Source organism: Astyanax mexicanus, chromosome 1 (assembly GCF_023375975.1).
Source record: "Astyanax mexicanus isolate ESR-SI-001 chromosome 1, AstMex3_surface, whole genome shotgun sequence".
NCBI classification, from domain to species: domain Eukaryota; kingdom Metazoa; phylum Chordata; class Actinopteri; order Characiformes; family Acestrorhamphidae; genus Astyanax; species Astyanax mexicanus.
In genome coordinates, this window is record NC_064408.1 from 38,283,414 (window position 1) to 38,301,411 (window position 17,998).

Sequence of the window (17,998 nt, forward strand, 5' to 3'; positions counted from 1 at the left end):
TGTTGAGTCTGAAACTGAGGACTGATGGATTTTCTTCGTTGTTGGATGTTACCTATCAAAGCTCTGTTATCATGGTTGCAGACCATGCAAATTAGCATCAAGACAGTGGCAGAACAGCTCACCTTGTTGAGTCCAGAACACAAAAACTTATATGAGGAGCAACACATTTACTATAGGAATAAGAAGGTTAAAGTGTATATATGCTGTATGCTGTCTCAAATTAAACTGTATGGTTTTGTTAATTCTTTTTGCTCAATCAACTTAGTAAAAATTGTCTTAAGTTTAGTTTTAAATGGAATGGGGGATGACTGTAAATTCTTTACCACCACTTCCTGAAGCAATTTTTTTTAAGTATGTCTGTAGATGCATCAAAGTTCATGCCCACACAGAACTGCAAACTTGGGCACTCATGTGGGGAAAGAAAATGAAAGACAACAAACGTGAGTACACCCCTTAGAGAAAGTTCAATATGAAGTGTCAATATTTTGTGTGGCCACCATTAATTTCCAGAACTTCCTTAACTCTCCTGGGCATGGAGTTTACCAGATCTTCACTTCGCTTTTCCTCTCCTCCGTGATGTCATCACAGAGCTGGCGGATATTCCAGACTTTGCACTTTCCGCTTGAGGATGCCCCAAAGATGTTCTAGTGGGTTTAGGTCTGGAGGGAGACATGCTTGGGCAGTCCATCACCTTTACCCTCAGCCTCTTCAATAAAGCATTATCATGCTAGAACATTGCCTTGTGTCCCAGTTTCCAGAGGGAGGGGCTCTAGTAACACTAACATGACATTTTGGAGTAAAAATGACAAGCAGTGCTCAATTTGGACATTTAGGGGTGTAGTCTCTTAGGGGTGTACTCACTTTTGTTGCCAGGGGTTTAGACATTAATAGCTGTATTTTGAGGGAAGAATAAATTCACACTGTTATATATGCTGCACACAGACTACTTTCCATTGTGGCAAAGTGTAATTTTGTCAGTGTTGTCCCATGAAAAGATATACTTAAATATCTGCAGAAATGTGAGTGGTGTACTCACTTTTGTGATACACTGTATGTTGTTAATTAGATTTGCTTTGTCATTTTCGGTCAAACCCACAGCAGTGCTGACGATCCATCAGGAAGAGAAACAGCAGTTTACTCCTGTTTTATTGATTATGATGGTGTGATCAGCATTATTACATGTTTATGCTGCTGTTTGGTCCAAAGTTCCTCCAGTGTATATAACCGGCAGCAGTTAGTCTTTAAAAGGTCTCTCACACAAAGGTGGAACACCAAATCTTCAGAATTAAACTGACTAATGCTTAAAACACAAATTTCCCACATTTTAGTATTCATTTATAGTAGAGGGTAGAGACATTTAAGGTTTTGTGAGGTAAAATTGTCCACCAAATTGTTCAGATTTCTTTTTTACCAATTTTACCAACATAATTATATACCGGTATATATAAAACCATTGACTTAAGAAAGCATAGTTCAGCACCTCTACTGTTGTTTGTAGTGTGACGTGTAGCTTTACTCATTCCCATACATTTTAGTGGTAAATCAGACATTTTCCATTTTATTTTTCCCATTTAAACTGTCTTTCGCTTTCTAATTCCCACACTTTTCTTTGTCCTCATATATGCACATTTTTTTTTAGTAACTTTGATATTACACATGATGTAATTGGTTGTTTGCGAGCCAGCTAACGTTGTTTCAGTAGTAAACAGAGCTGAGCTTCAATATTGTAATTTGATAAAGATAAAAAGTAAGTTTTGTAATAGTTTTGTAATAAAATAAATAAACTGCATTTTTACTGGTGAAACATTAGACTTTCTGGACAAACTTGGTATCCAGTGAGAAAAATCCACTTTGGTCCCCTATGCTGCACTGTAGACTGTGTTTTCGCACCTACCTTGTTTAGTCTGGATTATTGAACTTTTTAGTTTAGTCCAAAGCAATGTGGATCTACTGAACCATAGTCCAGTGTGAAAGCACTTTTCTAGATGTTTCTGATTTTCAGACCAATTACAGGAAGTTGAGGCAGTCTTTAAACAAACAGAAGAAAAAAAGAATTGGTATTGTTCGTGCAGATGTGTCACACAGCAGAATGTATACTAACTCTTCATTTATTTCCTATAACAGTAGCTTAACCCTTATTCATAAACAGAAACGAAAGGAATACAAGGAAAATCTTTTATACTCATTCTGCTGCAGGGCTCGTGTCCTGCAAAGGGGAGCCTGACAGAAAGCTAAAATTCGTCACAAAGCCGAACTTATAACTTTATACAAACCAATTACACAAACCAATCAAAATGAAGTATAGAGAGAGGCAGCCCACATAGCTGATGACGACAGGATGTAGTAAAGCTCTTTAGTCCCCTCACTAAACTATAGTGTAAAACCGAAACTAACCAAACCAAATGTACACAGTGTAACTAAGGCTATGTTTACATTACCAGGCTGAAGTGACTCAAATCTGATTTTTTGCTCAATGTGGCTCAGAGCTGTGCCTAATGTGTCAAATCTGATTTTTTTAAATCAGATTTGAGTCACTTTCATATCGGATTTGTATTCGATCCATAGACATGCTACATTAATGTGAACAGATGAATCAGAATTCATGCATCTTTTTGCTTTTAAGCATGTGCTACGTGCTTCTCTCTGGTATCCACACATCTCTTGGTGCAGCTGTGCAGCTAAAGCTGCAAAAACAGCAAAAGCAAACCGCCTGGCCCTTTTTCTCCTCCTCGACCTGAGCATGTACTTCAGATCAGCTGTTTACTCTCCACTCCAGCAAAAGATGCTCCACATAAGAGCTGCTAATGCATCTTTTTCACCGTTATAAAGCTACAAGTTGTCTCTCAAATATGACTTTTTTTTGTTGTTGGTGAAGAAGGCGATGTTTATACACGTTTCAAGGTGCGCATGTGAGGCGTTTCAGGGACAGATTTGTTCACATTACACACAGATACAGCTGACTTACGTTTGTGAATTTTGTGAATGTGAACCATCAAGAGTAGTTGAGTGCCTCTGTCTCTGATCTCTACTGCACAGATGATGATTGTAAATTTGACAACATTTCTATAGAACATATGGGAATGAAACCACTGTGTCCATGTTATAAACAGTCACTGTTTAAAGCTCATACAAGATGTAGGCTGATTTGTGATTTTGGAGTAGACAATATGGCTATGTGTGTGTTTTGTAATGGTGGTTCCTGATCCCTATCACCATTACTAAGAAAAAAAACCTGTAGACCCAGGTTTTAACAAGTTTCTTAATGATTAACCATTTCACATTAATTTACTCTGAATGATCAGACATGTGTCTCAGTCACTGAATTAAAATGGATTCAGTGCTAAATCTGTTGAGAAGTGACTGGATAAAGTGTTTTTTATTGTTTTTGTTTAGGTTTTTTTTTTTTTTTTTAAAGATATCTCCTCTGACGTGTCTTTGGGGAACCAGTAAACTTTTCATCCGAGTGGTCCAGCGGTCTAATACGTTGACACTATGAGCGGGAGGTCGCAGGTTTGAATCCCGGTTATGTAGCTAGCCATCAGCTGTTGAGACGTGACTGGATAGAGTGTTTTTTATTGTTTTTGTTTAGGTTTTTTTTTTTTTTTAGAAATCGCCTCTGACGTGTCTTTGGGGAACCAGTAATCTTTTCATCTTTTTGGTTCAAAGTCCATAAAAACATGAGACTGAACATTATAATTATAAAGTTTATGACTTTACAGGCTTCTTATCATCTCTCATAATCACATTTACAACACAAAGCAGATTAAAGTATAGAGTATATTTAACAGTCTTACTGTTCATCTACAGTCAGTAACTGGCACCAAGCCATTTTTCTTGTTTCAGCAGAAATATGTTTTCTCTGCATATTGTCACTTATTTTTACAAAATTGAAACTTGGATAATAGAAGTCAGTGTAAAAAGTTTTCAGTATCCAGAGTCCATTAATCATAATGGACTGCAAAAACAACTTCTAGATACACATGCTGCCAAAAAATTAAAATCTTTAAAAATGAAGAAAAAATTCAGCTAACAAGAAAGTTATAAGAAAGTTTAGCAATTTTTGCAAATGTTTGAAGGAAGGTAATTCTGTAATGGTACAGAAATAATGTCCCAGTAATGTTCTAAAAACCTGGTACATAATAATGTTTGCATCACAACATTATTTGAAGGTTTCTCACATAACATGTATTATACAAGTTCCCAACTCAGTTTCTCAGTTTCTGTTTCTACTCTGCATGGTTTAATATTTTTCATATTGTTCTTCATGCCAGCTGCATGCTAATCTAATTAGCATGCCTTATGTTAAAAATGGAGTTTTGGAAAAAACACAAACATTTGCATAATAGGGGTATTCTGCAGCCAAATGTGGGGCATGGATTTGTTTCATAACATAGAGAAAGCTTTTCAATTGAAATGAAAGAAAGCTTCCTTAAATTGTAAGAAATACTGTGGTCAACATGCTAACTAATAATAACTCAAAATTTGAATGTAATGTACAAAACGAAATAAAGCTCTGTGCCTCAGAGCAAACAAACAGAGGCTATGTTTTAAATCTGGGACAATAAAACACAGGAAAATGTCATATTTAGTTACAGTTACATGTTTTTAATATAATTATTCATCAGTGTTTCAGTTCCATATGACTTTATTATAGTTTACTTTGTTATGATGCAATTTACTAGTAAAGTGTAAATTGTTGAACAGTTTGAAAGAAACATACAAAAATATAAATGTCAAAACATAAAAATTCCAATTTAGATGTTAAATCATAGTGATAATGCTGATTTCATAAAATAGGCTTAGTCTTGTCATTCCTAGTTTGTTCATTTGGGCTCCTTCTGTTTACTCCTTTCACCGATTCTCACCACACTGAGAGAAAGAGAGAGAGAATTAATGTATGCAGAAAATATTACATATTATATGATATACAAATACTTTATTAGTTAAAATGAAGTTAAAATGTGCCTGAAGCCTACAGTAAAATTTAACAATCTTTTCCACTTTTTAAGTGATTACAGTGCCCTCTATGCTCAGCCCCCTGAGTTTTGTCAGTTTTGTTAACTGAAGGAAAATAGATGACCTTCTGATACTGAAAACATCATGTAGTTTGAAATGTTGTTAGTGATGATAATCATCTAATCATTATAATCAGAAACATTTGAGTTATAAGGAATTACAGAGGATGCTGATAAAGGACTGAGTGAAGGAAGAGTGTGTAATAAGCGGGCCAAGCACTGAATTCTGAGGAACACCCTGAGACAGCTTGGAAAAAATTAAGAGAACACTTCAGTTTCTGAATCAGTTTCTCTGATTTTGCTATGTATAGGTACATGTATGAGTAAAATGAACATTGTTGTTTTATTCTATAAACTACAGACAACATTTCTCCCAAATTCCAAATATAAATATTGTCATTTAGAGCATTTATTTGCAGAAAAAGAGAAATGGCTGAAATAACAAAAAAGAGGCAGAGCTTTCAGACCTCAAATAATGCAAATAAAACAAGTTCATATTAATAAAGTTTTAAGTGTGCAGAGATCAATATTTGGTGGAATAACCCTGGTTTTTAATCACAGTTTTCATGCACCTTTGCATGTTCTCCTCCACCAGTCTTACACACTGCTTTTGAATAAATTTATGCCACTCCTGGTGCAAAAATTCAAGCAGTTCAGTTTGGTTTGATGGCTTGCGATTATCCATCTTCCTCTTGATTATATTACAGAGGTTTTATAATTTGGTAAAATCAAATAAACTCATAATTTTTAAGTGGTCTTCTATTGTTTTCCTGAGCAGCATGGACATGGTCTCAGTCATTTTTGACTGACCTCAATATTGTCCTAGTATATTTGTTTACATATAAATGAGTTTCATCTTTATTGTAGCCAACTGTGCAATGATCAATGCAATAATGAAGCCCCCATACACATATCTCTTAAAGTATAGTTCATTCAAATTTAACTCTCTTTTAAAAGGGTGTCATTTCATTGTTCTACTATTATGTGATCATTTTATCTATGGCATTACATGGTCTTAATATTTTTGGGACAATAAATTTCTTCCAAAAAGGTATGGCAGGCCTAGAGTTGTTTGAGTCAGACTGTGAAAATAAAGCGATGGTCCAGATTAAAGCTGCATCTCAGATGTCTGAATGAGCTTAATGGCATCAGATTTAGCAGTGCGAAAGGAAAGGGGTTAGACAGGATCATGTGACAGTTTATACAAATGATTACAGGACACAATGTTACCTGAAGGCTCAGAAAGGTGGCCATCCACTCAATAAACTCATCCTCATTGTCACAGCAAAAATACCTACAGACACACAGAGAATAATCTCACACCTGTTCACATTCTGTTTTTTTGTAACTTAAATCAATTCTAACTTAACTCTTTTATGCATGAATTGTGACAACATAAATCAGGATTTTTTTTTCCAAACAGTAATACATGTGTCTACACTTGTGAAAAGGAAGTATACGTAAGAGCATTAACAATATTTTCAAATTAGATAAAGAATACTAAAAGTGCATTTTCAATTTCATATACTTTATGAAAATACACATTAAATATACTTTCCCTGTATTTCCATAAAATGTATTTTTAAGCCATGCTTTAAATTATACGTTATGTTGATAGAAACTATATATAGTGACATTAAATAAGTGCACTTTAGTGTATTTTTTTCAGTGTCATATATATTTTTTGTCATTTTTTAAGTGTACACAATATGTGCATCAATACGCAAAGTAGTACATTTATACTTCAAGTGTATTAAAAAAGGTATTTAAAAAAAACAAACAAAGTCGTACGAAAAAAGCACTCAAAAGCACAATTTAATGCTTTCATGTTGTGTTTAAATATATAGCTTAATTACAACTGAAATATACTTAAGTTGCCATAAGTTGTTCCACAAGAGTACATTTAGTACGTATTAAAGTACTTTTTTTATATATATATACTTTTCTGTATTAAGAACACTTTAAAAAATATATGCTTAATACACTTTTCTTTTACAAGGGTACTCAGATACTCAGAAAATACATTTGAGTGTTCACTGTTTACAAGTATCACATTAACAGCCCAACGAATGGACAATGTAATATTTTACAAATGAATTAAGTAAAATTGAAACTTTAATGCTGCAGAACAAATATTAGCTGTGTTTTGGTCCCAGAATCCCAGAATCTGATGGTCTTGGTTTACCAAATGGTTTGTTGCACTTGCAATTGTGCAGGGTTGTTTGTTAACATCCTTTTAAAAGGCGGTCATGCATCATGCATAACAGTAAAAGTGGAACTGGACGCTAGTTAAAAAATGTTAAACTAATATAATTCCTGCACATGGTGAGTATTCCTGGGGTAATTTTCTCTTTTATGGGGGTCCTCTTTGATTTTTATTCCCACCCGGAACCACCATGTACATGTTTTTCTCAGACGTCCTCTGAGAAAATGACAGGCTGAATTATGTACTGTTTTTCGCTGAACTCCTCTGGTGATTTTAGTCCCGTCCGGATGTAAATCTCTGAGTTTCGTCTCCTCGCATTTAATAAAATAGCTATTGTTCCACTGCCGCTCACCGTAATTACATTTTGGGCGCACGTTTCCACGGAGATGCACGTAAACACAACAGCCAGTGGAAATGGAGGAGCTATTAAACATGATGTCACGTGACCAAGAAAGCAAAAAAAAAAAAAACTCACCGGTCTTCCTGTTTTTTCAAATTACAGTCTAGATGCAAGAGTTTATTGTATTACTGAGTAGATGAGTGAAATATTTTTTACAGACGTCCCCCTGAGAAACTAATCCTGTCCGGATGGGGCTTATGTGTATAACCAGTGTTGGACCCTCTTATTTCAATCTGCCATGAACACAGAACTACTGGAGCTCAACACACTTGAAGGAGAACGCTAACTGCTAATATGGTTACTCAGAAAACAAACTTTTTTTGAAGACTTTTTTATTTTATTGTTGTAATTATACAGTTAATCTTTATTTAAAAACAGAACTGAAACCACTCACCACTGCTGCTGACCACACACTAGAGTTAGACCCCATCTAAAACACACAAAAGAATAAAGAAAATTGACTCACTTAACACGGGATAGTTTGTAGTGTAGTGTTAAGGGTGTGGAATGTGTGTGTGTGTGTGTTGCTGATAGTGTATTGTGCATGTATTACGGTGTTGGGGGGGATAGTTTGCTCCTGTAGCCGTAGTAGAGCGTCCCTTCCTGCACAGACCACTCCTTCTCACACAGTGAGCTCTGCACACACAAACACACAGGTCCTTATGATTAAATTTATAAGTAATTATGAAAATTGTATTATTACTGTATTTACATCTTACCAACACCCACGCACCTCTTTGTCTTTATACAGTTTTAAAGTCCCTTTGGTGAGCTCACACTGGTGGCTGATGAAGTTCCTGTTTTTGTCTCCTTTTACTTCACACACTCTCAGTGTTCCCACCTTATACACCTCATTTTTACCACCTGAGTCACACAAACACACACAACACACTGTTAGAAAATGTATCGTCTGCAAATTCATCGTTTGAAATAACATAGCTGGGTAAAATAGAATATGCAAATCTGCTTGTTTTACAGTAGTTATCACTAGTGCTTGAGTTCTACTAAGAGGAGTTTCAGTTGCTTAAAGGAGCAATCAGTAGGAAATGAGAGAAAGCATGTGAAATGGCTACAGCTGTTCAATGTCATAACCCCAGAGAGAGTTGTCTGGCTTGCACTCCCCTCCACAGACACCAAGTTTACTCAGATTGCCAAGCTGAACCTACATGAAGTGCAGGACAAGTTCAGTAACTTTTACTACAGCAAACAACGTTATGAACCAGCTCATGTGGATTTTATACAACTTAAGGTAGCCAGCGCTATGCAGTGCAAGCTGTGATAGCCTAAGCCAAGTTGCCCACATAGATTTATGTGATATATTGCAAAGTTCTAGTAACAAAATACTGGCTTTAGCTCTGCTGACAAGAGATGATAGTGCTTGAACTTTGCATGTTTCCTTAATATCTGATGACACATACTAATAATTTTATCATATACTACTGAAAAGATATACCCCTTAATTATCCTTTAATGTGTCTTGGAGATATGGGTGTGTTTTATCCTGCTCTAACATGTGGTTCATATGTGGCTTAGACTACCTTATGAGTGATCACTTGCATTTTTTATATGGATTGGTTTTAACCCTTGTGTTGTCTTGCGGGTCAAAAGTGACCTGATCATTAGAAAATGATACTTTGTTTTTGTTTGTGTTTCCATGTGGGCTGCACACCACTAGGGTAGATAGTCTTATACGCATTTAAACACCAGAAAAAAGTTCAAAGGCCACACAAACTCTCTCTAATACAGACAGCATCAAACATCATAAGAATGACTCCAGGGATAACAGTGTATTCAGCTGCCCATGTCCAGCACATTTCATCCCATTCACCTTTCTCCTGTTCATCACACCAGCCATAGAAAAAAATCATCCTGGAGAATATAAATTTGGAGGATTCAAAATTCAATTAGGCTGCTTTATTTTGGGGCTTTGGTAGGGCGGGTAATTTTTGACCCCTAGGACAAGGGGAGTAAACAGAATGTTAAGATCGCACAAGGGTTAGCCTACATTTTATTCTAGTTACTGCAGAGACCCTGTTGAATTTAACTGAATTACAATAACATCAGTTTTTTGTCTTTTTAATACAGCTTTACTGTTTTCACACTGTTAGTGTGTGTGTGTGTGTGTGTGTGTGTGTGCGTGTGTGTTGGGAGGGTTCATACTGAGGTAGTTTTTGATGTCGTTGCTGTACTGGCTCTTTTTGACCAACAGGTGGCAGTCCGGGCCTAATGAGAAATACAACGGCAGCACCTTTTCCTCAAAATGCAGCTCTCTCTCTGAAACACACACACACAGAAAATTAATTCAGTTTTTATAAGACACACATGTAAACATAAACATATAAATAAAGCAATAAGAGAAACTGAATTAAATTGGAATAATAAAGTAAAATGAAGTGTAGCCATGATTGTTTCTCAGTCCTGTTCTTGGAGGCACCATTCAGCTAATCAGCTCACCCACAATTCAAATCACTGGCAAGCTGCACATGGTGTGTAAAAACAGGGAAACCACTAAAGCGTGCAGGACAGTGTGCCTCCAGGACCAGGGTTGAGAAATATTGGATTAATGTGAATAATTTCTCACCCATCTCTTCTTTCTCCTGAACCTCATAGCAGGTCCACATTTCTTCTGCAAAGGGCTCTATTCCCCGCATCTCCAACACTTGCAACACCAGTTGCTTTGCTGTTACATTACTACCCACCTAACACACACACACACACACACACACACTGTTTTATATGCTATGATTTTTTAGTCGAACACTGCAATCTAACTAACACAGCAGTCACAACAAATACCAGTCACATCTAGGTTTTGTTTCAAATGAAACATTTAAACAGCCACATAAACTGTATATTCTGAAAAAATAAAAAGCTAAATGAGGTTGTCACAAAGTCAGTTTATAGAGAGCCTAATTTCAAATCCCCTGTTATATACAAAAAATGACTGCAAAACACTAGAGGGAGCCCATAAGAGAGTCCTTAATGAATGGAGCTAAATGGCTAAAATTTTTATTAAAAATACTAATTAACACCATAACAGTGTAGGTGACACAAACCCCCCTTTTTCTTCAGTAAAACATGTTATTTATATTCTGAAAGCAGGACACTCAGAAAAGCTGTCTGTCCACACTTTACTCAACTTAATCATTTTAGATCAGTAACAGGAATCAACACAAATTCTGCAATGATTTGATTGATTTGATGATTATGATTTTTATTCTTTATATATTGACAGTTGTGTAAGGGTGTGTAATATCAGGCAGAAAATCGACAAAAAAGCCTGCCTGTTAAGGGGTTAACTACTTGTCCAGGGCCGTTTCTCAATACGGTGTACTCAAGTTTGGATTCCTGTACTTGGCAAGTACAGACTTGGTAAGTTTGGTTAATGAGTGCGGGACTTTTATTCTGTAATTGGAACAGCTGTGTACGTGATGACGTCACTCTCTCAGGGGAGCAGAAAGCATGTTCTGAAAATGTAGATGCCCATTTTTCCATAGTCACTTTTTTAAATAAATAAACCACATATCTGGTCTAGTCTAAACCCCTACATTCTCGGCTAAAAATAACTTTAAACTATATTTTATTACACAGCAGTATTTTTTTTTAAATGTATAACATACAGGTAGGTACTTTCTCCTCCGCCGATACTGCTGTGAGGTGTATTGTTGGCTATTGGACTGTAAGAAGTCCACACAAGTCACCTTCCATGCATCCTCGATAATAAGGGAGGAGCAAGAACACATCCGTGTATCTTTAGTGTACTTGGATAACTGCAAACGTCTATACAGAGCAGTACTTGAGCTGCAGCTGATGACATTTCCGAGTCCACAAGACCACAAGTACAGACAAGAATGCAGATTGAAAAACGACCCAGGATGTACCTGCATAGTCCTATTTGTCTACAGTAAACGGGTTTTGGCCAACAGAGATGCTATAATTGTGAGCTGTGAGCTGATTGGTTGGTGAGAAGATACTGAAGATACAATGAGATACAATGATGCATTTTGTTACTGAAACATTTGATGTTGCTCTGTGTTAAGGATATCAATGTATTAGTATTAAAATGATAAAATCTTGCTCAATTGCTCCATATAAATAGAAAAAAAACTCATTCCATTTAGATTCACTCTGGCTTTCACTCACCTGCACAAGTAGCTCCGCCCCTTCCTCTTTCTTCTCGATATAAACAGCGCAGATGCTGAGCGAGGGGGCGAACTTTGAGGATGTCTGTCACACATAGGTTATTAACATGAAGTGAAGCATGTATAAACAGGAAGTGATGCACATGAAAAATTCAAACAGTTTAAAATACTACAGGTTTTCAGACTACAGCTGGGTTCTAACGTCAAAGCTGCATCCTAGGTTGGTTGCTTTTCTCAGCTACATCATAGAAAGAGGGATTCTTTTGTACACAGCTGAGAAACACAGCTGTCATTCAAAAGTTTGTAATTAATTATAAATTCATAGTAAAATGAAAAAACTGACAAGTTTCACACATTAGATTATTCCATATGTGTGACCAACAAGCTACTAAGAAGTCCTCAAAGTACAGTACTACCGAGGACCTGTCCTACCTCGACTGCAGGCTAGATTTTGGAACACAGCTAATGTATAAGATATTTGCTAAAATACAAGGCAACCAAGCTGTACACATTATCCTTTTGACCTCTCACCTGGTCATTGATTTTGTTTAGGATGAGAGAAGTTGCATCCAGTTCCTTCTGAAGCTCCTCCTCTGGGACCTGGAGAACAACATTTATTTAAAGTTCTCATTCCATCGTTTTTTATTCATTTTATACAGTCTAGTTGTGGTATCAAGTATGAATGAATGCCATGTGAGTTGTTTCTTGTAAAAAAAAAGTGCTCAGGTGTTAGCCCTGCTTTAGATCACTGATTTAAAGGTCTTTGAAGAAAGACAGGTTTTGGCTCTTGCTCAAAAATATTCATACATGCAAATATATCGACGCTGATTGGCTTATATATCGACGCTGCGGCAGAGAACACTACCTAAACTCTAACCTCAGACTTGGTGATTTGGTGCTTGGGTAGTTTCACTGTCGATGCCCCAGAGTCCGCTCTATATCATAAAATCTGACGTGAATGGCACATGCTTTGACCAGAGTTCTGTCGAGTTGTGCTACCTTGTCTCAGTAAAAATGCAGAATCAACCGGAGATCCGATGTAAACCTATAGTTACTTACACAAGATAGCTAACGCTAACTAGCTGTGTAAACAGAGCTGTAAGCTCCACCTCGCTCAGGACCGCCTGTAAACTGACTGGTTGACGTAGACACCTAACATCTTGTCTGATCAACTCGTTTTTCTGAGGATTTTCTTTTACTAGCTACTGCAGACAGTGGAGGCTGAGGAAGAGTTTCATATGCAGCATACATATACAACTCGGCAAAACTTATAGTGTTTAACAACAAACTAGAAAAAGTGAATTTTAGTGGAAAGAGACCTTGAAAATCTACAAGCGTTCCAAACTTTAAATATGTAATGTTTCTAGTAACCCATGTTACAGGTGTTATATTAACTTATGTTTAAAAGTTTAGAGTAAATCACACTGCAGATTTGTTGTTAAATTACATTACAGATGTTATAGCAATGTTACATTAATTTACATGCATTTAAATGACAATAAAGATGTTATACTAGCTCAGTTTGGAGGTAATACAGTAACTTGTGTAAAATATGTTACAGTAACTTATATTACTAACATTACAGTAAACGTTGCTACAGATGTTTACACTAACTCGTTATTAATGTTGCAGTAACAATTGGTACATACGTTACAATAACTCACTCTTTAGATGTTACAGTAACTTATGTAAACAATGTTACAGTAAATGATATTTCAGATACATATGTTACATACAGTAACATGTTTATAGTAACTCACATTAAAGATGGCACAGTAATTCTGTATCATTTCCTCCACTACTGTGTAGGTCCTCGGGTCAGACCCATCAGTCTGAAAGAGTGTTGGTCCAAACACGATTCCCAGATTCCCCATGGTCATCTGATTGAACTCGGACAGATGGTGCACACTAATACAAACAGCAGTAAACAGTACAGACATTCACATCAGAGACACACACAAACGAAACAAAATAAACAATTGAAAGCATTATTGTGGATGTTCCCATTAAACAGTTAAAGGGCACAGACTTCTCATTTATGTGTGTAGTTGGCCCTTAATCCCAGGCTCAGAAACCATCCGCATGTTGAAACAGTATTCGTTTGTGGCAAATAGTGGAAGTGAAAATCAGAACATTCATTTAAAATGACAGTAGCAATGTTCTTGTTGTTAATGTAAGTAAAAGGTGAAATTTGGTAAAGGTGCAGAGGAGAGTAGTACCAGTAGAGATGGTTGAGTAGAACTTTCAGTGTCTCTCTGTTCACCTCGGGCAGTTCAGACAGTAGATTCTGATACATGCTGAGTTTAGCACGGTGGTGAGATACATCTGAAGAAAGCAGCACACAAAAAAATATAATAAACATGCACTGTTACTCATTTTGTTTAGTGTAATGTGGTAAGGATTAAAAGTTTTTAGTCAGTCTTTTTCTCGTCCTGGCGCTCCGATAAAATCAACCATGTTTTATATTATCGTAAGTCTTGTGACTCACGCAAATATTAACTTGAACAATGTCTACAAACAATAGTAGAGCTACGGGAAGTCAATGATGTTTTATGTGACTGTTTACAAACAATTTAAAAAAGAACACATTTTGCAGTTAATATGCCTTATATGGTCCTTACTTTAATATGTACAGTATTTTAAACACAGGTAGCACTTTGAAGTCATTATATTTAAAGATTTTAATACAAACAAGTTTAATAAATACACATTTTGTAAGAAGTAAGTAATATTTATTGCATTAATTTGATCTAAAACAAAGGCAAATATATAGCAGTAAAACTGTGATTCTTTGCTATACAGGGTGGTAGCAAAAAAAGGGGGGTAAAAGAAGCTTATAAGCAGAGTAGAACACAAAATGTATTCTATTAAAAAACATCAAGAACAAACAGTGTGGCAGATAAACTGTTGATGGGAACAAAAGATGTGAGTATCTGATAAATCACAGTATTGATATACAAATTATTAGTAACTTAATATGTAATATTGTAATATTGTATGTATTGTATGTAAACTTCACCAGAAGCATGATGGAAAATAATCTCAGAAAGAATCTAGACCTTTAAGAACCTTTAAATCATGCCAAACGTCACCTGTATTTCTAGGCTGTATATGAAAGATCCTTCAGTTTGGAACTTTGCAGTAGGCATTGGTAAACAGCTCACATTTAATTGATTTAAGCAGTGTCTGATTGATTCTGTTTTTTTGGGCTAATTCGGGACATATGTGCCTATATGTGTGTTTTACTAACCTGCAACCTTGAGCCAGTTTCGTGAGTTATCTTCCCCATTAAACACTCCACCTTTGACCTCTCTAAGGAAGCGTTTTAGGGTGCTTGCAACATCGTCCACCCCGAACTTGTCGGAAAAACATACATTCCGTGCGTCTTGCTGGAAACTATCCAGCAGTGCTGACACTCTTGAGGTGGTTCCACTCTTCCGATAGATCCCTGCTGACATGAGACCTGAACACATACACATGCACAGTTTAACTCGGGTGTAATCCGTCTGCTGAGTATACTGCATATAGTGTGTGAGTGTGTTTGGTGTGTGTGTGTGTGTGTATGTCTGTACCATGGCGGGTGACGTATTCGATGCAGCGCTGGACGGTGATTGGTATTCCTGATTTGGTGAGCTGTTGCTGAGACAGCATCTCATTTCCGGATCCTGCACCCCGCCGGAGCGAGCTTATCCACCCGGGGAAATGCGGCCTCTGGTCAAAAGAGAGGTGCACATATCCCCCCCTCCACCCCAACACCACATCTCCTGCACCATCGCCTATAGCTGAAAACACACAAACACACACACACAGAAACACAGGTGTGAATATGAAGCTGTTTTTTTATTATATATTTTTTCTGTCCTAACTGGAGCAGCTTTTGCATCTAGACACCTGAGGCATCAGATTGCATCTACTGCAAGAAGAAGCACTGATAAAAACTACTGAGAATTTCAAATGAATGTACCTGCTGCTCCAAAACATATACTTAAGCAATAATACACTCGAGGTTTGTGCTATAATATGTAATATTGGCACTGCTGTGCTGCAGTCAAAGGTGGCCATAGGCAGAGTACTGTAGATCAACACAGCAGTGCTAATATTACATGTTATAGCATGAACCTCGAGTTTATAAATGTAATTATACCACAGTTCCATTGTCGCTGTTTGTTAAAAGATTTTGAGTTAAAGAGGAAGAGAAAATATGATCTATTATCATATTTTATATGGTTATAAACACTCCACAAGTTAAAATAGTTCCATTCTCTGTTCCATAGCTCTGTTTGGTTTGTAAGTGCTGCATTGTTGCTATGTTACCTGTATTTGGCGGAGTAGTACATGGAGAGCTTTGGTTACAGTGCATTACGGGCTGATAACAGCACTCATAGAGCACCTCTCAGCCAATCAAATTGGAGGGTGATAGCTAATTGTGGTATAATGCACCATTTAAGGTGGAACAGAAAATTCTAAGGTGCCAGAATGTACCTGCTGCACTGTTCTATTGCTGCTGTACTAATGTCCTTTGTGATGAGAACTGTAAACTTAAACTAAAGTACAAATACAACCCAAATCCTACAAATTTAGGACAGTATGGAAAATGCAAATAATGCAAACAGTCTTTCTTACATTTACTTTATCTCTGATTTAGTTACAGATTAATTATATGCCCTTTATTTCATTTAATAATACAGCTCTGGAAATAGAATTAGAGACCACTTAAAATGATGAGATTTTATCAGATTGAAAAACACTGTTATATATAATCGAAAAGAAGATGGATGATCACAAGCCATCAAACCAAGCTGAACTGCTTGAATATTTGCACCAGGAGTAAAGGCATAAAGTTATCCAAAAGCAGTGTGTAAGACTGGTGGAGGAGCATGTGCCAAAATGCATAATAACTGTGATTAAAAACCAGGGTTATTCCACCAACTATTGATTTCTGAGGCCTTAAAACTTTATTAATATGAACGTATTTGAGGTCTGAAATGCATCTTTTTGTTAATGGGAATACAGTTTACTGGGTGTTATGGTTGTTATTAATGGAAGGATAGGTAAGAGTCCTTCTAGGTTACCAGTGTGTGTGAGGCTTACTCAGTGTGTGTAGTCGAAGAAGGTTGATGTCCTGTACAGAGTCTTCCAGAAGGACCTGCAGCATGGAGCCACTCAGACAGAACCAGCCGGTCCCTAAGCTCCCTTCAGTGCACAGCAGACGACCCAGCCGATCACAGAGTCCACACACACTACTGAGAGCTGTAGGAAGCATAGCCTGAGAAATGAAAACACACAAAGTTGAGCTTCTTTCTGTGCTTTCCAAAGTTGTCTGGTAACACTATTACAACAATTTTAAGTGTTTTAACACCACAATAACGTAAGAATGCATGTTAAAATTATTCTGATTACCATGGAAATAGCTCTAAACCACTCCTTGATAGTGACGATGTCATCAGCTCCAAATAGGTAGACCCGTCCCGCATCCGTGTATATTTCAAGGGTGTGTTCAAACCTGCCAGACAATCAAATGAATATGATAATCACACATAACAATCTCTCTAGGCTGATGTTTTTATTACATTTTAAGCGGTGTATGAGTTTGTGTATGCGCACAGATGAGATGGACAGCATTACCCATGATTCCCTGGGCTGTTGAGAGACAAGCAGATGATTTCACTTGTCTTCATACTGCCACACCGGTGAGTCATTTGCTCGGTTTTATAGTAGGTGAACATGCCGGCATTGAGGGAGCACCACCTCTGGGTGAACTCTACAAACACACACACTGCATTATATTCATGCTGCTTGGGAAGTGCTCTTAGCCAAAGTGTCTTACATCTGAAAAATGAAACACGAGTAAGGGTGCAGTTTAAGAAGTCTTGCCCAAGGTGGTAAATCTTACTGGTGTGGTTACAGTGTTAATAAATGGTGAGTGTGAGTTTATAGATAAATGGTGAGTGTGAGTTCATAGATTAGTTTTAATATGTGGAAAATAATCAGTCCTTCACAGCCAACAATTCTATTTTTTGTCAAGTTTTTCTCCTATGGCCACCTTCTCCCCCTATCACTAGAATACTAGCAGATGCCTCCTCGTGTGAAATCAGCCACCATTCCTTTTTTTTCAACTTGCTGCTGATTTATCATTACCGAGTAGCCAGAGCACTTAACCCACAGATGCCTGTGCTGATCAACATCACCTTGGGAGGGATGTGAGGAGAGAGAGCGCCATCTACTCACCCAGAGA

At 36.9% G+C, this 17,998-nt stretch overlaps 2 protein-coding genes across 4 annotated transcripts in view; both read right to left on the reverse strand.

Annotated features, from left to right (window-relative positions):
• tbc1d8b (TBC1 domain family member 8B) overlaps nucleotides 1-17,998 on the reverse strand; it is a 252,375-nt gene that overhangs the window by 50,777 nt on the left and 183,600 nt on the right. The window lies entirely within an intron of this gene.
• The window catches only part of arap1a (ArfGAP with RhoGAP domain, ankyrin repeat and PH domain 1a), a 248,677-nt gene continuing 235,263 nt past the window's right edge, over nucleotides 4,585-17,998 (reverse strand). For all 3 annotated transcript variants that reach the window (XM_049477262.1, XM_049477280.1, XM_049477253.1), the window contains 16 exons: nucleotides 17,389-17,524; nucleotides 17,164-17,266; nucleotides 16,855-17,029; nucleotides 15,336-15,545; nucleotides 15,014-15,226; nucleotides 13,983-14,088; nucleotides 13,524-13,671; nucleotides 12,295-12,363; nucleotides 11,765-11,848; nucleotides 10,203-10,320; nucleotides 9,782-9,895; nucleotides 8,355-8,485; nucleotides 8,175-8,257; nucleotides 8,016-8,051; nucleotides 6,246-6,309; nucleotides 4,585-4,869 (listed from right to left, as the gene is read on the reverse strand). In XM_049477262.1, the coding sequence (XP_049333219.1) occupies nucleotides 4,852-4,869; nucleotides 6,246-6,309; nucleotides 8,016-8,051; nucleotides 8,175-8,257; nucleotides 8,355-8,485; nucleotides 9,782-9,895; nucleotides 10,203-10,320; nucleotides 11,765-11,848; nucleotides 12,295-12,363; nucleotides 13,524-13,671; nucleotides 13,983-14,088; nucleotides 15,014-15,226; nucleotides 15,336-15,545; nucleotides 16,855-17,029; nucleotides 17,164-17,266; nucleotides 17,389-17,524 (1,808 nt within the window). In that variant the 3' untranslated portion in view covers nucleotides 4,585-4,851. The remainder of the gene's footprint in view (nucleotides 4,870-6,245; nucleotides 6,310-8,015; nucleotides 8,052-8,174; nucleotides 8,258-8,354; nucleotides 8,486-9,781; nucleotides 9,896-10,202; nucleotides 10,321-11,764; nucleotides 11,849-12,294; nucleotides 12,364-13,523; nucleotides 13,672-13,982; nucleotides 14,089-15,013; nucleotides 15,227-15,335; nucleotides 15,546-16,854; nucleotides 17,030-17,163; nucleotides 17,267-17,388; nucleotides 17,525-17,998) is intronic.